Source organism: Megalobrama amblycephala, linkage group LG13 (assembly GCF_018812025.1).
Source record: "Megalobrama amblycephala isolate DHTTF-2021 linkage group LG13, ASM1881202v1, whole genome shotgun sequence".
NCBI lineage: Eukaryota > Metazoa > Chordata > Actinopteri > Cypriniformes > Xenocyprididae > Megalobrama > Megalobrama amblycephala.
Window position 1 is genome coordinate 39055012 of NC_063056.1, and position 19735 is coordinate 39074746.

The following is a 19735-nucleotide window of genomic DNA, read 5'->3' on the forward strand; positions in this document are numbered from 1 at the left end:
TAGCCCAAGTGTGTTGCACAAGTCCTGAAAAGTGAAGCCAAAATGATCACCCCCAGGTGGCTGGATGTAATGTAATCTGTATAATCTAATGGGACGTGAGACAAACTAAACAATAAAATTACACTTCAAATAATTGTTTTTATTCAGGGAGTGAAGACTGCTGCATTATAGTTACATGTGAGAATCTGAAAAAGGAAGAAGATTTAAGTTTCATCAGTAGTGAGTCTTATTTTTATCTCACGACCAATTTGTTTGTATTTTACAAGGTGGCTAATTCATACAAATTCGTACGACCTCACATGTACAAATTCATATGGTTTGTCGATACCCCAGTAACGGGTTGGTTTAGGGGCGGGGTTAGAGGTAGGACATTCACAGTTTTGCCAAGTCGGAATTGGGCTACTTTTACGCTGTTGCCGCGGGTTGTTTTTCATCTCTGTTGGTTGAAGTGACGTCAAATAACATGATATTTAGCCCCTGGAATTCTGGGGGTTAATGTGATTGGGCTAGTTTGAGGGTAGTTTTGAGTAGCAATTGGGCCGGTTTTGTTTTGAAAACCTGACAACCCTGGTCATTCGTATGAATTCATGCGAATTTGGCAACTCGTAAAATACAAGTGCTTTAGCAAAACATTCATATGAATTAGGCAACTCGTAAAATGTGTACGAATTGCCATGAGATCGGGTTGTACAGTTCATATATACAGTGCCTTGTAAAAGTATACATACCCCTTCATTTTTTCTCATAACAATCCACACCCCACAATGACAAAACAAGGGTCAGAAATGTAATAATTAGCAAATTTATTAAAATGCAAAAGGCTAAATAATTAAATTGCATAAATATACGTTTTTTGGGTACGTTGCGACAAACTTTGCACATCTGATTTTTGGGGGTTTTCTGCCATTCTTCTCTGTAGATCCTGAGAAGAATCTCTGTTAGGTAGGATGGGGACCATATGTGGACAAGCATTTTTCAGGCTTCTTCAGAGATTTGTCACAGGTTAACTCCAATCAAAGTGTAGAAACATCTCAGTGATGATCAAGCAAAAAGAGATGCAAAGCTAAATTTTAAGTGTCATGAAAACTTCAGCATTGTAATTATTTATGGAGTATGGAGTGTGTGAAAAAAATAATCAAACACATTTTCTGCAACAAGACAAAATGTGAAAAAGAAGGGGTATGAATACTTTTGCAAGGAACTCCAATGTTCAGACTAAGCTTTGTTTTCTTTCTTTTCTTTTCAGCAGAGGGCACTCTTACCACTCGCTCTTACCACCATCATGGACTCAGTTTCATCAGTGTAATCATCACCTCATTCATTCTGTCTCTTTGCCTATTTATACCAGTTTGGTTGTTTGTAACTTTGGCCAGTCTTGACTTATGTTTCACAGCGTTTTGTTCTTCTGTTGTTCCTGGTGTTTGACATTTGCCAGTGTCTTGGATTTCTCATTCTTGCCTTGCCCTCTGGATTTGTATGTTTTATTGGACTGATTACCTGTGCTCTGATCTACTGCTTGTTTTATGCACTGTGACTTTGGATTGTGCTCTCAATAAACTGCATTTGGATCCTCAATCACTGTGTCCAGTGCTGTCCATAATGCATACCTTCTGATACCCAAAGATGATAAATCTGTCAGTGCAGCTCAAGGCCACAAGATGGCGCTGTAGGTGCATACAGTCTTTTCCATGCAACATGAAGGTTTTTTGTGTGTGTGTGTTGATGTGTTCCACATTTTTGTTTGTTTGCAGCTAGCATCAGTAACTCCCAAAATAATTTTTTCAATTGTTTTGCCACTACAGAAGGTATTTGCATAAGGTGACACATTTAATATTGCCATTGATATATTATGTAAATAGAGGGTAAAAATGCCCCTTTTAGCTGCTTATACAACAGCTCAAATCTGATTGGCCAAGAGGTCATTCCAGCCATGTTATATTCTACCAGTATGGAGAACCGTTTCCATCTAACCATTTTAAATCACTCTGTGTCAGCATTCTCAGAGCGAGTGTCATGGTGCATGAGCAAACCCACCATATTTTTATAGATACTACTGTTATTTTGTAATGGAATGTAGTTTTAAGAGTTTTTTAGGCTAGAATGTAGTTGTTTAGACCTCAGATATGCGATTTATTTGTAAACATAAAGCACCTATTTGAAAATGTGCTCAGACACTTTCGGAGATGTGAGCTACACGCCGTCAGCGGCTGTTCAGCGCTCGTGTACCCGCCGAGAACAGCTTCATCTCAGCCAGTCCTTCAGGAATTTGCCGCTGGCTCTTATGTAGATAGTGTTTAAAAATGAGGTATAATTTGTTTTGGGGATATCAAACAGGCAATCTTTGGTTTGATTAATCTGTTAACTTGTTCTGGATCTAATAGATTTGGCTTAAGGGCTATATTAAGATTCATAACTTTATATTTACATTGAAATTAAATCCTGTACTAACTAGAGTGCTGCCTTTGTACATTTGACTGAACTGCTTGCTTGTGTTTATTTCTCATTTTACTTCTTATACTGTTATAATGGCTATTGTTATTAATTTAAATGTTATTGTTCAATAAATAATATTTTATATAAATAACATGCCACATTCTTTGGTATTGAGAAGAGTCCGTTAAAGATTACATTAATACGCTATTAGATGGCAGCAAAAACTGTCTTTATGAGTGAGTCAGTGACCGACTTTTATATTGAAATGGACTGGAACAAGGAAACAAGGACATTGTTTTTACTTTAAACAACATATTACAAGACACAACTGACAAATGCATTGACTAGCGCTGTCATGGGAAATCCTCTTAAATGGTAAAAGGGCAAAGATATCGTTTTCCTCAGCAGACATTTAAATTTTGTGATTATGAATATAAGATTGCCCTGAAGAAAATCAGCTAGATGCAGGTAATACACTCGCTTAGTCGATCTCTCTCTCTCTCTCTCTCTTTCTCTTTCTCATAATACTGTGAGACTCAGCGTTCCTTCGTTACTAGTTCTAAAGTGACATTTTAGAATTAATAACGAGGCTTGGACTAAACTGTTAAACTGTTTGGATCCGTGGCAGAAGGAAGTAGTTCCTCACAAAAGAGGGTTTTTAAAGACAATCCGTTGTTGTTTCTCATTTATTTACACACTTGTACCGTGGAACTGTTGTATAACTGCAATATCACACTCGTAGCCATATCACTCTATATCAGCATGGCTGTGATTACCTATGGCTGAATTACAGCCGTGCTGATATAAAGCGCATGGCTACGAGTGTGATATTGCTTGTTGATATATTATATAAAAGAAGGGGTAAAGGCCCCTCTAGCTGAATTTGATATATATATATATATATATATATATATATATATATATACTGTTGTTCCAGTTGTCACTGTAACATATTTTGTAAGTTACATAAGAATACATACAAGTTTCTCATACAAGTCTCTCATAAATGACAACTTGTTTTTTACTGTCTTACTAAATATAATTGTGAGCATACACATGACATTTAACATTACATGCAAAAATGTCTATATGCAATTATTATACCTTTTTGTCAATAATGTCCTTTTTTAAAATGGCAAGTAAATAAGTAAATGTGTAAACAATTAGCTCACATGATTTCAAGAATCAATGCTGTGAAAGTAAATGCATACAGAAAATTTCACTCAATTATTTACTAATGATTTTATTTATTAGCGAAACACAGTCATCTCTAATGATCACTTTATCATCACTATCTTCAAGGAGAACAGAAGCGTCCATAAAACAGAATGGCATTGGAGGGATTATGCCGGACGAAGAAAAGGAACGGGTGGTCTGCAATGAACATCGATGCAGATGAACGTATTGCAACAATGGCACCGGTGGCTGCAGCCGCTTCTGTTCCTTCCTCATTGACTTCAACAAAGGCTTTATGAATCACCTTCGACAGCACCAGGTCGTTGTTGGAGGACATGCCTGAAAGGTCTGCATGTCCAAAAACATCCTCCATTCCCATGCTGATCAGAAGACTCTTCATGTCGTATTTTTCCTCCATCTTGAATCTGGGCAGAGATACTTGAACTTCTTGTTGACGCATGTTGCTGGGTTTGGTCCACTCCATGAGCTTCTCGTAGGTCAGTGCCTTTTCAAGCTGGATAGGAGAGTCATGTTAATGTATGTTTTACATAAAAATTGAATATTGTTTTTTAAAACCATATGAAACTAACATGAATACAAAGAACTTATATTTGCCATTAACCAGTAATGAAACAACACACCATTTACAAGCTTTAAAATAAAGGGTTCTTTATTGGCATTGATGGTTCCATGAAGAATCTTTAACATCCATGGAACCTTTCCATTGCACAAAAAGTTATTTATAGTGGGAAAAGTTTCTTCAGATTCACAGAATATTATGTACACTAAGAAAAAGATGGTTCTTTAAAGAATCCAAAATTGCTCTTCTATTTACAAGCAGAATCTGTGCTGTCTCACCTTCTGAAGGCCAGTGGTGTTGTCTTCCATCTCGTTAGGAAGGATGATCAACATACTGAGATTCTTCCCAACATACGGCAGCTCCAGAACCTGACTGTTCATCTCTGGGATGAAGGCCAGAGGAAACTGTGCCTTTTGATACATCATCTTCACTGGTTTAGTTCGATTCTGCCAAACATCAATGGAAACACATTATAACCTCTCATATTTCATGACTGTTGCTGCACAAACAATTAAAAATACTGTAGAAAAAACAAGAGCATGAAATTTCAACCTGGTTCATCTTAAACTGCGCATCTCTGGTGGCTTCCTTTGGGAATTTCTTCTCCCAGTTCCCCTTGAAGTAGATGGCGTTCACCAAGACCAGTCTCGTCATCTCATCGACAGCTCCCTGTGGCACCAAGTCCTTGATCTTCTCTAAAATACAAATAGACATTGTTCACTTTAAGCATTTATTTGAATTGATTGGTTTGATATTTTTACTATATAGCTCAACTCAAGAACCCATGAAGCCAAACACGGCCTTTGAAAAGACATTTTTGCTGAACCGAAAATGTTGCAAAAAAACAAAACAAAACATGACATTAACTTTTATTTGTAAAAATGTAGAGTAAGATTAAAATTCAGAATAAGCTCATGCTGGACTTCACCTTGTGTTTTTTTCTCCACCCATTTGTTGATGGTGACACGAGCAGCCTCTGATTTGGTCTTGAAGTCCACCTCCTCCAGTCCGGCTTCATAGTATCTTTTTGCATCATTGAGGAATTTCTGTAATACAGCAAATTGATTGAGGTGCAAATGATATTAGAGCTGAGAACATTTCCAGAACCTCCAGTGAATAAACTGAGTCTCACCTCAACAAACTGGTAGGATTGCTCTCCGTAGAGGCGGTTGGCAAGACTCAACACATACGGGACTCCTGGTTTGTTCAGCTCACTCATAAACTTGTTGAAGCTCAAATGAATTTGGTCCTCAGTTTTTGGGCCCGGTACCTGTGCGTCAACAATATCAATCAGCTGCATTAAAATTGCAAGATCAACCAAAAAACCCAAAGGATACATGCATCTCTACAGCAAATACAGCAATTATTATAATCGTAAAGTCATGAGTTTATAGTGTTTGATGAAAATGCTCATTCTGAACCTTGAGTGCGGCAGGTATCTCAAACTTCTGGGTTTGTTGTGTCATTGATGGTTCATGTTGACCCTTGACGCCACATGTTATCTGGGGTTTCTGGGTTAGTTGTTGAGGTGCTGGAGTCGCAGCGTCGGGTTTGGGAGGATTGTTAAAGCCCAAGACCTACACAGCATTATTATGGCAGAATTATTAAAGATAATAATAACTTCAAAATCTGATAACTTCAACATCTATTGTGAATGCACTGCTGAGATAGTTTAAAATACTGAACATGATGCATCAAACACATCAAAGCCATATACATTCTTATTTTGTTATTTATTCAATTCAAATGACACAGATTAAGCATTAAGTCAGACCTGAAAACATAACAATCCAAACAGCCCAACCCATAATGACCATATTTTTCAGTGCCCCGCCCTTTAGTGAAACTGCAACATGAGACCATGCTGGTCGTGTCTCTACAGGCACAAAACTCATCATCACAGGAAAAATCACACATCAGTCACATCTCAGAACAGGATTGTGGCAGCATTCTAAATGGAATTGCGAATCCTGGTGTGAATTCCATTTGAATGAATGCAGAATTCCAACACAACAAATTATATTAATAATCAGTGTTTGATTCATTCCATGTAAAGAAATCTGTCCTGTTGATTAAAGGAAAAACAACTGGCTGTAAAAAAATAAAATAAAAAAGTGCATAAATGTGAGATCACCTTAAACATCTGAGCTGCTGTGTTTCCTCTTGCACCGAGCGACACCATGGCCAGAGCCGAGGAGATGCTGACAGGAGAGTAAAACACATTTCCTGATGCGTTTCCTCCGCTGATCTTCTTGAACAGGTTGAGGGAGAACTGAGTGTTTGCTGCAGACAAAGCCTCCATTTTCACAAGCTAGAAAGAAATAGCAGTAGTTTGAATAACAACAAATTTGAATGTGAACATGTCTTCTTCATCATGACACACAATCTAGTTCTATTAGATCTACATTTTATTACTGTGTGGGTTACCATTTAAACTGCATACATAAAAGTACCTCTAAAAGCATTACCTGGAGTAAACGGCAGAAATGATGAATTTTCCCAGCGTGCCTGAGGTGAATGAATCTCTGGTTATGAGTGTCGTTCTAATAAATGGTGCCTCACCCTAAAACGCCCAGGCTTTAATCCAAATCCAGCCCTCCTGTAAGATTGAAACAGTTTCTGTTATTGATATATTCACAGAACACTGACAAATTCAGTGACATGGCATAATTTACTCTTCAGTACAGTCTTTAAAATATTGCCTGTAGCTCATTCTTACTGTTATAGTCAATGCTGTAATTCTTTTACCCTTCATATAACATACAGTACATATCAGTTAATTTTATCTGACTGGCTCCATTGTCATTGCATAAAAAACAATAATTTCATGCTTGTATAATCTGACTTGATTAGAAATGATGCACAATTAAATAATCTGTGCACAAGTGATATTTACCTTGATCACAATTAGGAGCTCTTCATTGACAATTGTTTGGTAAACAACCAACCAAACAAACAAACAAACAAATCATTATTAGCGGAAACGTGTTGGTGGTGATGACACCAAAACTACAGATTAATGGCATTTGAAAATAATTAAAAATAAATTATGAAAGTATGTTTCAATAGAGATTTAATCTGACAATAATTAAGTTGAAATCTGTTGATATTATTATATTCAGCCGACAAGCTCTCATGACAACCTGTGATTCTGGGAGAGTGGAGACTCCATTCCCGGCAATCCAGCTGATTTGAAGACACTTTGGAGCTGCACAGTTTGACCTGTTTGCCTTTCCAGACATGTCCAACTGCCAGCTGTTTTACTCCCTGACCCTCGGCACAGATGCACTGGCACACAGCTGGCCCCTGGGCATAAGAAAATATGTTTCCCCCAGTGAGCCTGTTCACACAGATGCTGTGCAAAGTCTGGAAGGAAGAGGAGCAGGTCTTGCTAGTTGCGCCTTACTGGCCCAACCGGACCTGGTTGCTCCTCACAACAGCCCCTCTGTGGCATATTCCTCTGAGGAAGGACCTGCTTTCTCAGAGATGGGGCACCCTCTGGCACCCGCATCCAGACCTCTGGAACCTCCATGTGTGGTCTCTAGACGGGATGCGGAGGTCCTAGGTGATCTACCCCAGGTGGTGGTAGATACCATCACTTTGGCGAGAGCACCCTCTACGAAGTATGCTTGCGCCCTAAAGTGGAACCTATTTGTTGCTACCTAACCTGTTTGTTGTTTGTTGGTGCTCTTCTCACCGGTAAGATCCCCAGAGATGCCCGATCAGAGCTGCACTTTCCGTCCTCCAGGAAGGGATGGAGTGAAGGTGTAACCCTAAAAGTGTATGTTGCTGCGATAGCCACACATCACAATCTTGTAGATAGCAAGTCTCTGGGAAAGCATAACCTGGTCATCAGGGTCCTGAGGGGTGCGAGGAGACTATATCCTCCTCGCTCTCTCCACATACCCTCTTGGGACCTCTCATTGGTGGTTGCTTTGTCCCGTCTGCACTTTGCGCCTGTACGTGGACCGAATGCAGAGCTTCAAGACCACAGAGCAGCACTTTGTCTCATATGGAGGCCAGCAGAAGCAAAACACTATCTCTAAGCAGAGGTTGGCCCCTGGATAGTGGATGCCATCGCTTTGGCGTACCAGACCCAAGGCATGCCGTGCCCATTTGGGTTGAAAGCTCACCCTCAGTGTGTGTTGCTTCCTCCTGGGCACTGGCGCATGGCGCCTTGCTGACAGGTATTTGTAGCCCAGCCCAACAAGTTTGCTAGGTTTTATATCCTTTGTGTAGAACCAGTGTCCTCCAGTGAATGCCGGGGACCCGCTCATTGTCTCGCTTGCTGCATTATTCCCCTCTACGGACCGGATACGTGCTCTTATTTCTGTGCCTGAGTTGAGTTCCCCGGATGGCGAACCCTGTTGAGTTCCTTCAGATGTGGCACAGTGTCCGACACCAGGCCTAACACTCGTAAGTACGTCCATTGGTTGACCCCTGTGGTACGCTAGGTGACCATATGTTGTGATCCCTATGATGGTCCCATATGTATATTCTTCCATGGTACGGCTTCCCTGTCGGTGAGTCTGTGTCTTTCCCTTGGCAGAGTCCACTCTGCTGTCCCTGGCACTGTTGACTACCTCCTATCTAGGCCGGAGCCACCTCAGAGACATTCCATATGTTGCACTGCCCTAAATGGCCAGTCCATATGTGTAATCTCCACATGTGGGCAGGATGTGGTTTCTGTGATTTTCCAGTGTTATTCAGTAGTCTTACTGTATGGGTCAAGCGGAATAACAGTAATAGACTTTCTTCCACCCCAGAAGATGCGGGGGGATCAGGTAGCTTACAAGGGGTGTTGGAAGGGGCAGCAATAGTGGTGCTTTGGTAGGGATCCCAATTCGTCAGTTCAGTTCTGACGTACATTGACCATGACTGACTGAAAGGGAACGTCTCGTTCCATGAAGGTTCCATGTATGTAACTCTCGTTCCATGAAGGAGCGAATGGAGACATTATGTCCCGTCACCACAAATGCTGTATCAGGAGAAGAAGAAGAGAGCTAGTTCAAGATGAGCATTTCTGGTTAAAACTTATGTAATTTTCAAATTTTTTCAGAAAATGAGCGATGGTTTCACTAGATAAGACCCTTATTTTTCATCCGGGATCATGTTGAACAATTTGAAGCTGCAGTGAAACTAATTTTGACCTTCAACTGTTTGGTGCCCATTGAAGTCCACTATAAGGAGAAAAATCCTGGAATGTTTTCATCAAAAACTTGTATTTCTTTTTGACTGAAGAAAGAAAGACATGGACATCTTGGATGACATGGGGGTGAGTAAATTATCAGGAAAAGTTTATTTAAAAGTGGACTAATCCTTTAAGCTTTTTCCGTAAGTTGAATAGGGAAGGCGTAGGACGTAGCGTAAGCTTTTTGAACTGCAAGAGTTTTACACTTTCTTTGTACATTGAATTCAGACGGCGGTTTGGAGGAAGCTAAATATTTTACTTCATAACTTATTAATTATGGATTTTTTTTTTTTTTTTTTTTTTTTTTTTTCCCCGGTTTGCTTCAGAAGGCCTTTATTAACCCCCCAGAGCCATGTGGAATATGTTTATGATGGATGGAAGCACTTTCTTCAGCTCATACTCGTTGGTCCCATTGACTGCCATTATAAAGCTTGGATTTGTCAGGATATTTATTAAAATATCTAAGATTATGTTCATCAGAAAGAAGAAAGTCATATACACCTAGGATGTCTTGAGGGTGAGTAAAGTAATTTTCATTTGAAAGTGAACTAATCCTTTAAGGAGTTAGTTTTAACGTCCAGGTATTTTGCTCTCTTCAAAGCAAGCTTCCATTTTGATGATTCCCACTGAAGGATCCACTTTTTGCTTCCGCTTTTTCACTGGACATCAAGTGCACTCTTGATGTCTAAAAGTGTTTTTTCACAGTGATGTTATAAAATATGTCCCGAAAGAAACTTTCAAAGAAAGAACATTTTTTTAAGTATAAAGAACCCCTTTTCACTATAAAGAACCTTTTGACCAATGGAAAGGTTCCATGGATGTTAAAGGTTCTTCATGGAACCATTGATGCCAATAAAGAATCTTTACTTTGACAACCCTAGACAACAGACCTGCAACCCCATTTTCTGCCACGAATCACTAATAAATTCACATGTATGGATTAAAATATTGTTTTATTCACAAATATTCAGGGCGTCATTAATAAGAATCTTGTTTTAAAGTTACTTACTTGTTTAAATAAAGGTGAAATAAATTAAATCAAATAAACACTTGAGTCATCTTGGGTGTTGCTGTATCTAAGGTCACATTTAGGTGTGAAAACATGATGCTTGATAGGATTTGTGCCAAAAGCTTTGATTTGAAGCCAAAAAAGTGTTCAAATTTTGACTTTACAAAACCTTCTTTGAAAAGGTTTCAAGCATTCCTTTAGTCGTTCTCCTTAGCTCTTTGGTAAGACCATAACTGATTGGAAAGTTTTAACAATGACATAAATATCATCATTCAGAGATGATGATCGGGGTTCAAACGGGCAAAGTATGATGTCAAGGCTGTCAAATGTAATTCTTCTGATATATGTGGAGCTTTAAGCATCTTGTTAGTGCCTATACTGTAAGTCATGCTCAATCCTGTCAGTGAAAGGTATTAAATTACACAATATGTACACTTATATCGGCCCTTGGGTTTGTAGGGCCCCACCTGCAAACTGGAAATGGCATTAGCTTGCTCACACCCCAGTCTGAGGACTAACAAAATGACTACATTGTATGTTAGAGGTTTCTTCACAACTGTATGCAATAAACCCATCTAAAACATAACTCGAACTGCCAAATGGTGACAGAACTGTCATGTTTGAGTAAACAGTTCATTTAAAGTAGTTAAGCTGGTTTTTTGTTACAACTTGCAAATGAAAGTTTGCATGCAGATTATTTGATTATTGGATGTTCACAGTTGCCTGGGCTGTCGTTGTGATTGGTTGATCTGGTTGCGACAGGAGGAGGATTTGGTTCCCAGGCTTGAATAGCCGTGCCAGAGTCCTCTGAATAATGGAAACCTGTGAAACTCAATGCAGCACATCAAGAGTGCACGTTCTCAGAGAGATCTGCCAGTTCTGAATGTGATGTGAGTCTCTCTCTGAAATACAGGGTTTTAACTCATGCTGCTTAAAAGATACCACCGTGATGGTTTCGAGTCTTAAAGAATCTGGTTTGCTTTAAAAGAAAATGTTGAAGTCACTTAAGGCACTGAAATGGTTTGAGACTTGAGCTCCAGGTTCAAATATATATCTCCCAGATGTTATGTGTCAATAAACGTAAAGGCTGTGCATCTATAAACAATAAAATGAAAAGCAATAAATCATCCTCCAGTGCTCGGCAACTATGTTCCAAAGGTAAGTGACACCTCAAAAGCATACATTTTTAATAATGTCTGTCTCCATATATTGCGTTGGATACTTCAGATCAGGTTAACAAGAGGAAACTAATGTGTCAGGTGAAATTACACAACAAACATTATCGTTCGGGTAGCTGGATTGCATGCGCAGGCCCTTATAGTAATTATGAAAGCGCAGGTTAGCGACCCCCTCCTCTGAAAACACACAGAGGTTGAAGGCCAACTTTAAACAACCCTCGTTTTGATCACAGCTGTTTTTAGACTTTTTTTTTCCAGATGTTCGTCTATTGATCTGTGGCCATTAATATTTTCAAATGAATAAGTCACACAGGTATATTTGTAGCAATAGCCAACAATATGGGTTAAAATTATTGTTGTTTCTTTTAATGCCAAAAATCATAAGGATATTAAGTAAAGATCATGTTCCATTAAGATATTTTGTAAATTTCCTACTGTAAATATATCAAAAATGTATTTTTGCGAGTGGATATGCATTGCTAAGGACTTCATTTGGATGACTTTATAAGAGATTTTCTCAATATTTTGATTTTTTTTTTTTTTTTGCACCCTCAGATTCTAGATTTTCAAATAGTTGTATCCAAATATTGTCCTGTGTTAACAAACTATACATCAATGGAAAGCTTATTTATTCAGCTTTCAGATGATGTGTAAATCTCAGTTTCAAAAAATTGTCCCTTATGATTTTTTTTTGGTCACATTTGTTAAACTGTCTTTAATTTGATTAAAATAAATAATTTTATTATAGTAAATTTATAGTAAAATAATTGTATTATTTTGTATATAGTAAAATAATTGTGTTATTTTAGTATTATTTATTATTTATAATTTTATGTGCTTTGGCAGTTTTATTAATTTTTAATATTTCAATTTATCTTTAATTTTATTTTCAGTTTCAGGTTTCATAATACTTTTAAAAAAGTTTTTCATCTAATATTTATATTTTGCTGTATTTCAGCTTTATTTGAATTAATGAAAAGGAACAAAAAAAAAAAAAAAACTCTCAAAAGCAAAATGTGTGGATAAATTACAGTGATGAGAATTTGGGTAAAATATGTCTTTCAAATAGTGAAGTTCTGATGCATCCCAGACAGCAGGTAAAATGCATATAATAAAATGCAACTAGCATCATGCATACATAATCCATCAAAATAATTAGTCTTATTAGGTTCTAAAAGGGAGGAAAAAACTCTCTCCTTATCATTTATTGTTGACTTCACATCTGCTGCTGTAAGGATTTACAAAACTAAAACACATTTTCTGATAAAGTTTCAATAAACAACATTTTAGTGCTGTTGCATCACCATTTGATATCTAATGTAAAATCTGAGTCCTAAAATAAAAGCAGTTGAGAACTGCTGCATTTACAGTAATGAAAATTTGGGGATAATGTGCTTTTGTTTTGTTTAAGCTATATTCTCTTTTATTACTTTCATTTCATTTTAGGGTAAAATATATAACCCGGACATGTTCACCTGTCAAGGTTTGTGTTTGTGTTTAAATCCACATGCCTGTTTTGGTGTTTTCAAAGAACAATTATTGAATATTTTGAATAATAATATCATAAAAAGCACATTGTCACAACCAAAGATCTGACCTTATTGGTGTCTATATATGTTCATTCTCCAGGGTTAATGTTACACGGCATGCTCTTCTTAAAGCAGCCAACAATGAAGCCTCAACTATTAGCGGAGCTGCTTGAAATATTCAGTAGGAAACCCACACCTGTTTCCAGGTAACCGATGCTGGGCTTCTGAGCCGTGTCACAGTGTGTGTGTGTGCGCGCATTCACCGCTGAAACTGCCTCTTTCATCTACTTCACACTGAATTCAAGGACTCGACTAGCAGCCCCGTTTCTCTTTTCATTCAAAGTGTCAGCATAAAGACGATGAGGAGAAGCTTGTTGTCATTTTGCACTGAAAACTGACTGTCTCTTACAGATGGAACAGGAATATTGTTAGAGATTTAGATCTAAACTAAGGCTGGGAGTTTGTTAATGGTGCCTTAGAGATACCTTGGATTGTTTTATGAATTTTTGCACACATCTGAGGATTTTTTGAAGGTGTCCATCATGAATCCCATGTGGAAAGTCTACAAGAGTAAAGTCTTGAAGACCCTCAACCCAGATATGGAGGAGGATGCGGTGGAAGAGGTACATCTCAGAACAGCATGTAAAATATGGTCGTCAGATATGGGTGAACAAGCACTGAAATATATTTAGGCCTACATTCAAGATTTGTGTATTTGAATTGCATATAAAATCTCCATCCATCTGGATTACACAGTTTTAACATAAACAAACTAATAAACTTAAAGTGATGCTTGTTTGTCTGTCATACTTCAATGAAACAGGTAAGATTTGTGCTCTTGGATTACTGTGTAATCCAAATGGATGGAGGTATTAAATGCAATTCAGATATATAAATCTTGAATTTAGGCCTAAATATTGTTAAGTGTCTTTATCTGGCAACTTTTTCTAATAAATAACTGCTGTTTGCAATGAGAGAGAGAAACCTTAAGTAATTGCTCTGAGTGAATCGTCAAACATTTAAGGACAGAACAAATAAATCTAAAGTTTCAGCAATGGCAAACATTTATGCAGTTTTTTAATGATAATGGCGATACCGATATCTAGAAAAGCAGGATTCCCAATGGTGTATAAAATGTCAATATATACATAATACAATTATATTTATAATACATCAGCCTGTCCAGTATATCAGTCTATTGCTATACTGGGCCTCTGAGCATGTGATCACATGAATATGCATGCATGCACTGTAAAAAAGAATTGTTGATTTAACTTAAAAAAGTAAGTTTACGATTTACTATTTCGTTATCTCGATTTATAAATCATGCGCATGCGAATTAGTAAATCGTGCACACAATTTAATTTTTTTTCTTGCATGTCATGTCCGGGGTTCCATAGTACTCAACTTTAGATTTCTCCCAAATTTACCCCAGAAATAATGTCACAATATATCTTAATCAAACATTTTAAGTGCATTGAATGACATTAATATAAAATAAAATAAAAGACCCAGCTATATGACTATCAGTTTATTCTTGTGGATTCAGGATTCTTTAGAGTTTTTTGTTCTCTGTTCCTGTACTATGTTGATTGGCTAGAGCATGTGTTTTTAAATAGCTAATAAATGCTTTTCTGGATGCATTTAAATATTTGAAATATTCTTTCAAGTATCTGATCAAGGGAAACCTTGACCCACTTTTCAGAGGCCCTGTAACTGGATCTATGATAGGAATAGGGTGGCATTCCAGTGGTTGACTGGAGACGGATAACATACTCTAGGGTGTGCTGGACTCGTTGGCAGATTCCCCACAGTTCTCGCCTGTCTGTGTGACCTCTCGCTTACCAGTGAACTTGCATAGTTTCCATAGCCTGCTACAACACACAACAATGCCAACAGATTACAGCATCTTATTCAAGATAAACATCGGATACATGGTTTTATTTCTTTTTCAGTGCTGACTCTTTTTAAATGCATATAGTGAATGCATGTAACTTTGAGAGAGTTGCTCCAAATTCATTACAGTAATTTATTGTTTACATTTTGCATTTATTCATTAGAAGGTGGTTTGCTCGTCATGAAGCAGGTTTTCACTGGTCAAGCTGGACTAGTTTGATGGCTTTACAGGAGCAATAATAACATGTTTGTTGGAAATCAAATCCCACTCACTTTAGTTGGCATGAAACATAAATTGCAGTAGTCTTTTCTTCCCTATTGTGACGTATATCCGAGTGAAAGCTTCTCAAACAAGAACAAATGTAGGGCGGGGCTTGATTTTGTCTGTGGGGAACTGAGTGGATGGTTGTGGTTTGCTATTGGTGGATCTCATGTGAGTGACAGGTTGCCCCGCCCTCATCATCAGAGAAGAGATGTTGCTGCAAGTGGGAGGGGAAGATATTCTGATGAAAGATTACGAGGCACATGAATTGACCAAAATAATGCTAAAAACATCATTTATAATGAATACTGCAATATTCCATAAAAAATCAATTGTCAGTAGGTGTAGTTTGACTAAACCACAATAGTACATCCATAGCACTATAAGAAGTGGTAATTGCACCTGATTTAATGGATAAAATGAGTTTTGCTGGTATAAATCAATGTATTTAGGTGGATTCAATGATGTTAAGTAATATTTTTGACTCGAATAGAACCATTTTGTTCAGTGTACAAATGTTGTAATTATGTAAATTCACCCTCTGAAACTCATTTTATCCATTAAATTTATTTTTACCTCTTACTCACCATTAAGTCACCTTTATTTATACACCGCTTTACAATACAGATTATGTGATTACAGGAAAATGATTCAATGATGCAAACAGAGTTCATTTCTGCTGTCATTGTTCAGCTGAAGTCAGTTCAGTGTTGATTGAGTTCCTTTGTAAAGATCATCAATTATTAAATGATTTAATTTCATCTATAAAGCAGTTCTGCGGAAAACAGTGAAGTCATCGTCTAGCTCACTTCAGTTTTCATCCAATAGTGTCAGTGCAGTCAGATTAATAATACTGTTGAATATTAAGTGTCCCCATTATAACTTTGTCTTTGATTCATTTTTGTCAATGAAGGTCAGTGATGCGGCTGAAGATATAATACCCATCCAGTCTGATGAAGGACCCAGTGCAATGACACAGCTCGCCAAGAGAGTAAGCCTGGAAACATATATATATATAATTGTATTAAATAAATAAAAAATCTTCTGCAAACTGCAAGTGTGTGCTTCAAATACATGTACAGGTGTAGTTAATAGTTGTACACAAACACAAATACACTTTTTCAGATAACCTCACACTACAGGACACTGTTTGTTAACAGCATATAGTCATACTGATGTTTGTTGGATGTGTGATTGTGTGTATATTCCTCCTCAGATGCAGGGAGCCGGAGCGAAAGGTTGGAAAAGTGTTTCATCTCTATTCACCAAGGATGATGAACACCAGCTTCTGGAGGCAGAGAACCAGCCGGCAGCAGATCAGTGAGTGTTATGATGCATTTCGTTCAACTCGGAGAGCCAAGTTATCTTCTTACTTGAAAAGCAGGTTTTATTCACTAATTGTTCTTTATTAAAACTGCCTGCAGCAGATAGGAAAATTAAGTACAATTTCACACTCTTACACAACAGCTAAAAATGGTCAAACATCTCACATTTTTTTGTGATTCAAGCTACTGTTCAAAAAATATGTTTTCAAAGAAGTCTCTTCTGATCATCAAGGCTGCATTCATTTGATCAAAAATACAGTAAAAGCAGTAAAATTCTGAAATATTCTTACAATTTAAAATAATTGCTTTCCATCTGTTGAAATGCTACATTTTCAGCATCATTACTCCAGTCTTCAGTGTCACATGATCCTTCAGAAATCATTCTGATTTGCTGATTTGCTGCTCAAGAAACATTTCTGATTATTATAAATGCTGAAAACAGTTGCTTCATATTTTTGCTGAAACTGCAATCTAAAAAATGCTGGGTTAAAAACAACCCAAGTTGGGTTTAAAATGGACAAACCCAGCAGATGGGTTAAATGTTCACCCAGACTACTGGGTTGTTTAATTTAACTTAACTATTGATTAAAAATGACTATATGGCTGGCTTAAAATGAACCCAAAAAATTTAAAATTAGACACATAATTACTAGAGGCAACAATAATAATCAAAAGGTGAACATTTATTAATAAGCAATTTAATAAATGTTTATTGTTTAATTATTCTTCATTAAACTTATTAATAAATGTTAATTTCCTACATACTTTGCGCTCATTTTAAGCTCATTTTTAAACAATAGTTGGGTTAAAACAATACAGTTTGTCCATTTTCAAGTTGTTTTTAACCCAGCATTTTTTAGTGTGTAATACATTTTTCCCCCATAGGATTCTTTTATGATTAGAAAGTTCAAAAGAACAGCATTTATTTGAGATAGAAATAATTTGTAACCTTATAAACGCCTTTATTGCCACTTTTGATTTATTTAAATGCATCTCTACAGTCCATTGGCGGTGAAGCCGGAGGAGCCTCCACGACCCAACAAGCGCAACACTGGATTCTGGGATAACTTCGCGACTAAGTGGCACCAAGCAGCTGCGATGAAGCAAGCGGAGGCGGCGGAGGCAGGAGGTGACGGCAGCCAGGAGGTGGAGAATGAGAGCGGAAGAGCCGAAGACTGCGACAACCAGGTCGGGCAGGAGGGCGAGGAGGGCGACGGCGGCGCGGGCAACAGCTTCTCCAAGTACGCCACACTCGGAGGAGGAAGTGAAGACACACCGGCCTTCAAGTGGAACTTTGTCACCAGCAAACTGGCTGAGCTGAAGACCAAAAGCATGGCCAAGAGCAACTAGCCAACAGCGGTTGTAGAGAACTAGAGAAGGGTTATCACAGTTCAGACCACAGGGGCCACAGTGCTTCATATGAGCCTTATCGTGCAGATGTGATCGCATTTCACCCGTTTAAAAGCATCGACCGTGACCGACACTGTGGCCTCTTTTGGCCTGGACTGGTTGGCATTCGTGTGGGAACTGCCGGTTACGGGAAACTCACACAAACGTCTGTTATTAAAGGTGATGTGTGTCATTTTAAGAGATAAAATACTGAATCTGAATTTGAAGCAGCAGAAATTGCATTCAAAAACACTGTAAAACATCAGGAAATATTACTTATTAATATCTGAAGCCTGTAGATAAAAAGTTTATACAAGTTTATATATTTAATAATAAAGTGAGGCTTATTTAACAAGTGAAATCAGTTCAAGTTAAGCACAATAATAACACCCTAGAAACAATTTATAATCATTATTATATAATCATATAATCATTATTGTTGAGCAGAAATTACACACTTCACTTTAAAGCTGCAGTCTGTAACTTTTGGCGCTCTAGCGGTTAATAAACAGAACTGCATGTATTTGGCGGAAGAACATTGTAGCCGGAACTACTTCTCTCTGTTTACGTCTATGACGAGTCACGCAGGTACTGTGCTACTCCGCAGCGGTACGACCCGAACCAGTCTGAAATAGTCAGAATATAAACACTTATTATAGGTGTACCGTAGTGATTCAGGATAAGACAAAAACACGGTTTGGAAAATGGGTTCATGATGTACTTGCTCATTATAGCATTTTTTTCACATTTTGAACACAAAAAAGTTACAGACAGCAGCTTCAAAAAAAATAAAACACTGTAAAACATCAGGGAATGAATGAAGAGAATGAAGTATTAATATCTGAGGCATAAAATTTAACTTTTTTCTTTTTGTCAAGTGAAATCAGTTCCCTACAAGCAAGGTTAAGCTCAATAATACCACATAGAAACACCCTAGCAACTGGCCAGAATAGCCTAGTAACACCATAGCAACACCCCATCAACTATCTTGAACACCCTAGCAACGTCTGGCAATCAGCCAGAGCACCCTAGCGACCAAAGACTGCAACTAGCCAAGTGATCTAGCAGAAAATGATTGATGTAAATAAAATAAAAAAATACACATCTGTGTGTCCTTTTTTTATTTTCATTGATTTATGTCATAGGCAATAATAAAAAGCCCAACATCAAAATGAAATGTGATCTGAAAAAACCTAGAGGAACAATCTCACCTTAAGAAAAGAGTAGTATTGAAATGAATGATTTTGCTATTTTATATAATGTAGATCCTACAATACTTTTTATGTATTGTATATTTAGAAATGCAATTGATAAAGTTAGGGGTATTTATCATTTAATTTTATTTTATAGATTTTATTCTATTTTATTGGGTGAAGGTTTACAGAATATGTGTCCGGTGTAGTTCATGCAGTGTTCTGATTCATAATGTTTTGTTTTGCGTCTCCAGTTGAAGTCTAATGTGATGAGTGTATATGCACGATATCTCAAAGGTGCTTTGTGTCTTCTGTCCTTCCTTGTGTCTCCCTGCCTTTTGTTCAAAGTTTGCTCTGTTGTCAAAAGTCACATTGATTGATTGATTTTTTTTTCTGCTTTGATGTTTTATTTTATGATATAATAAAGTTCTGTTGCAAAAACATGTCATGAGATTTTAATATATTTATCACAGGGGTTTGAGAGGGTGGTGGGTTTCCCTGCTATTACCAGTAGTGAACAGCAGATGTCAGTGCAGGCTATAACAACACCATAGAAACAAAATGAGAATGTTGA

General features: G+C 37.5%; 2 protein-coding genes across 2 annotated transcripts; one reads left to right on the forward strand and one right to left on the reverse strand.

The window, feature by feature from the left end:
• Positions 1-3660: 3660 nt before the first annotated feature.
• LOC125243453 (leukocyte elastase inhibitor-like) lies at positions 3661-6783 on the reverse strand. The gene is made up of 8 exons (XM_048153134.1): positions 6658-6783; positions 6324-6500; positions 5611-5766; positions 5322-5459; positions 5118-5235; positions 4742-4884; positions 4468-4635; positions 3661-4123 (listed from the first exon to the last, which is right to left on the reverse strand). The coding sequence occupies exons 2-8, from the start codon at positions 6489-6491 to the stop codon at positions 3731-3733; spliced, it is 1284 nt and encodes a 427-aa protein (XP_048009091.1). The 5' UTR covers positions 6492-6500; positions 6658-6783; the 3' UTR covers positions 3661-3730.
• A 6380-nt stretch (positions 6784-13163) lies between these two features.
• LOC125243813 (uncharacterized protein C1orf232) lies at positions 13164-19647 on the forward strand. Its single transcript, XM_048153651.1, has 5 exons — positions 13164-13719; positions 15180-15182; positions 16168-16245; positions 16471-16574; positions 17581-19647. The coding sequence occupies exons 1-5, from the start codon at positions 13639-13641 to the stop codon at positions 17927-17929; spliced, it is 615 nt and encodes a 204-aa protein (XP_048009608.1). The 5' UTR covers positions 13164-13638; the 3' UTR covers positions 17930-19647.
• The last annotated feature ends 88 nt before the right edge of the window (positions 19648-19735 follow it).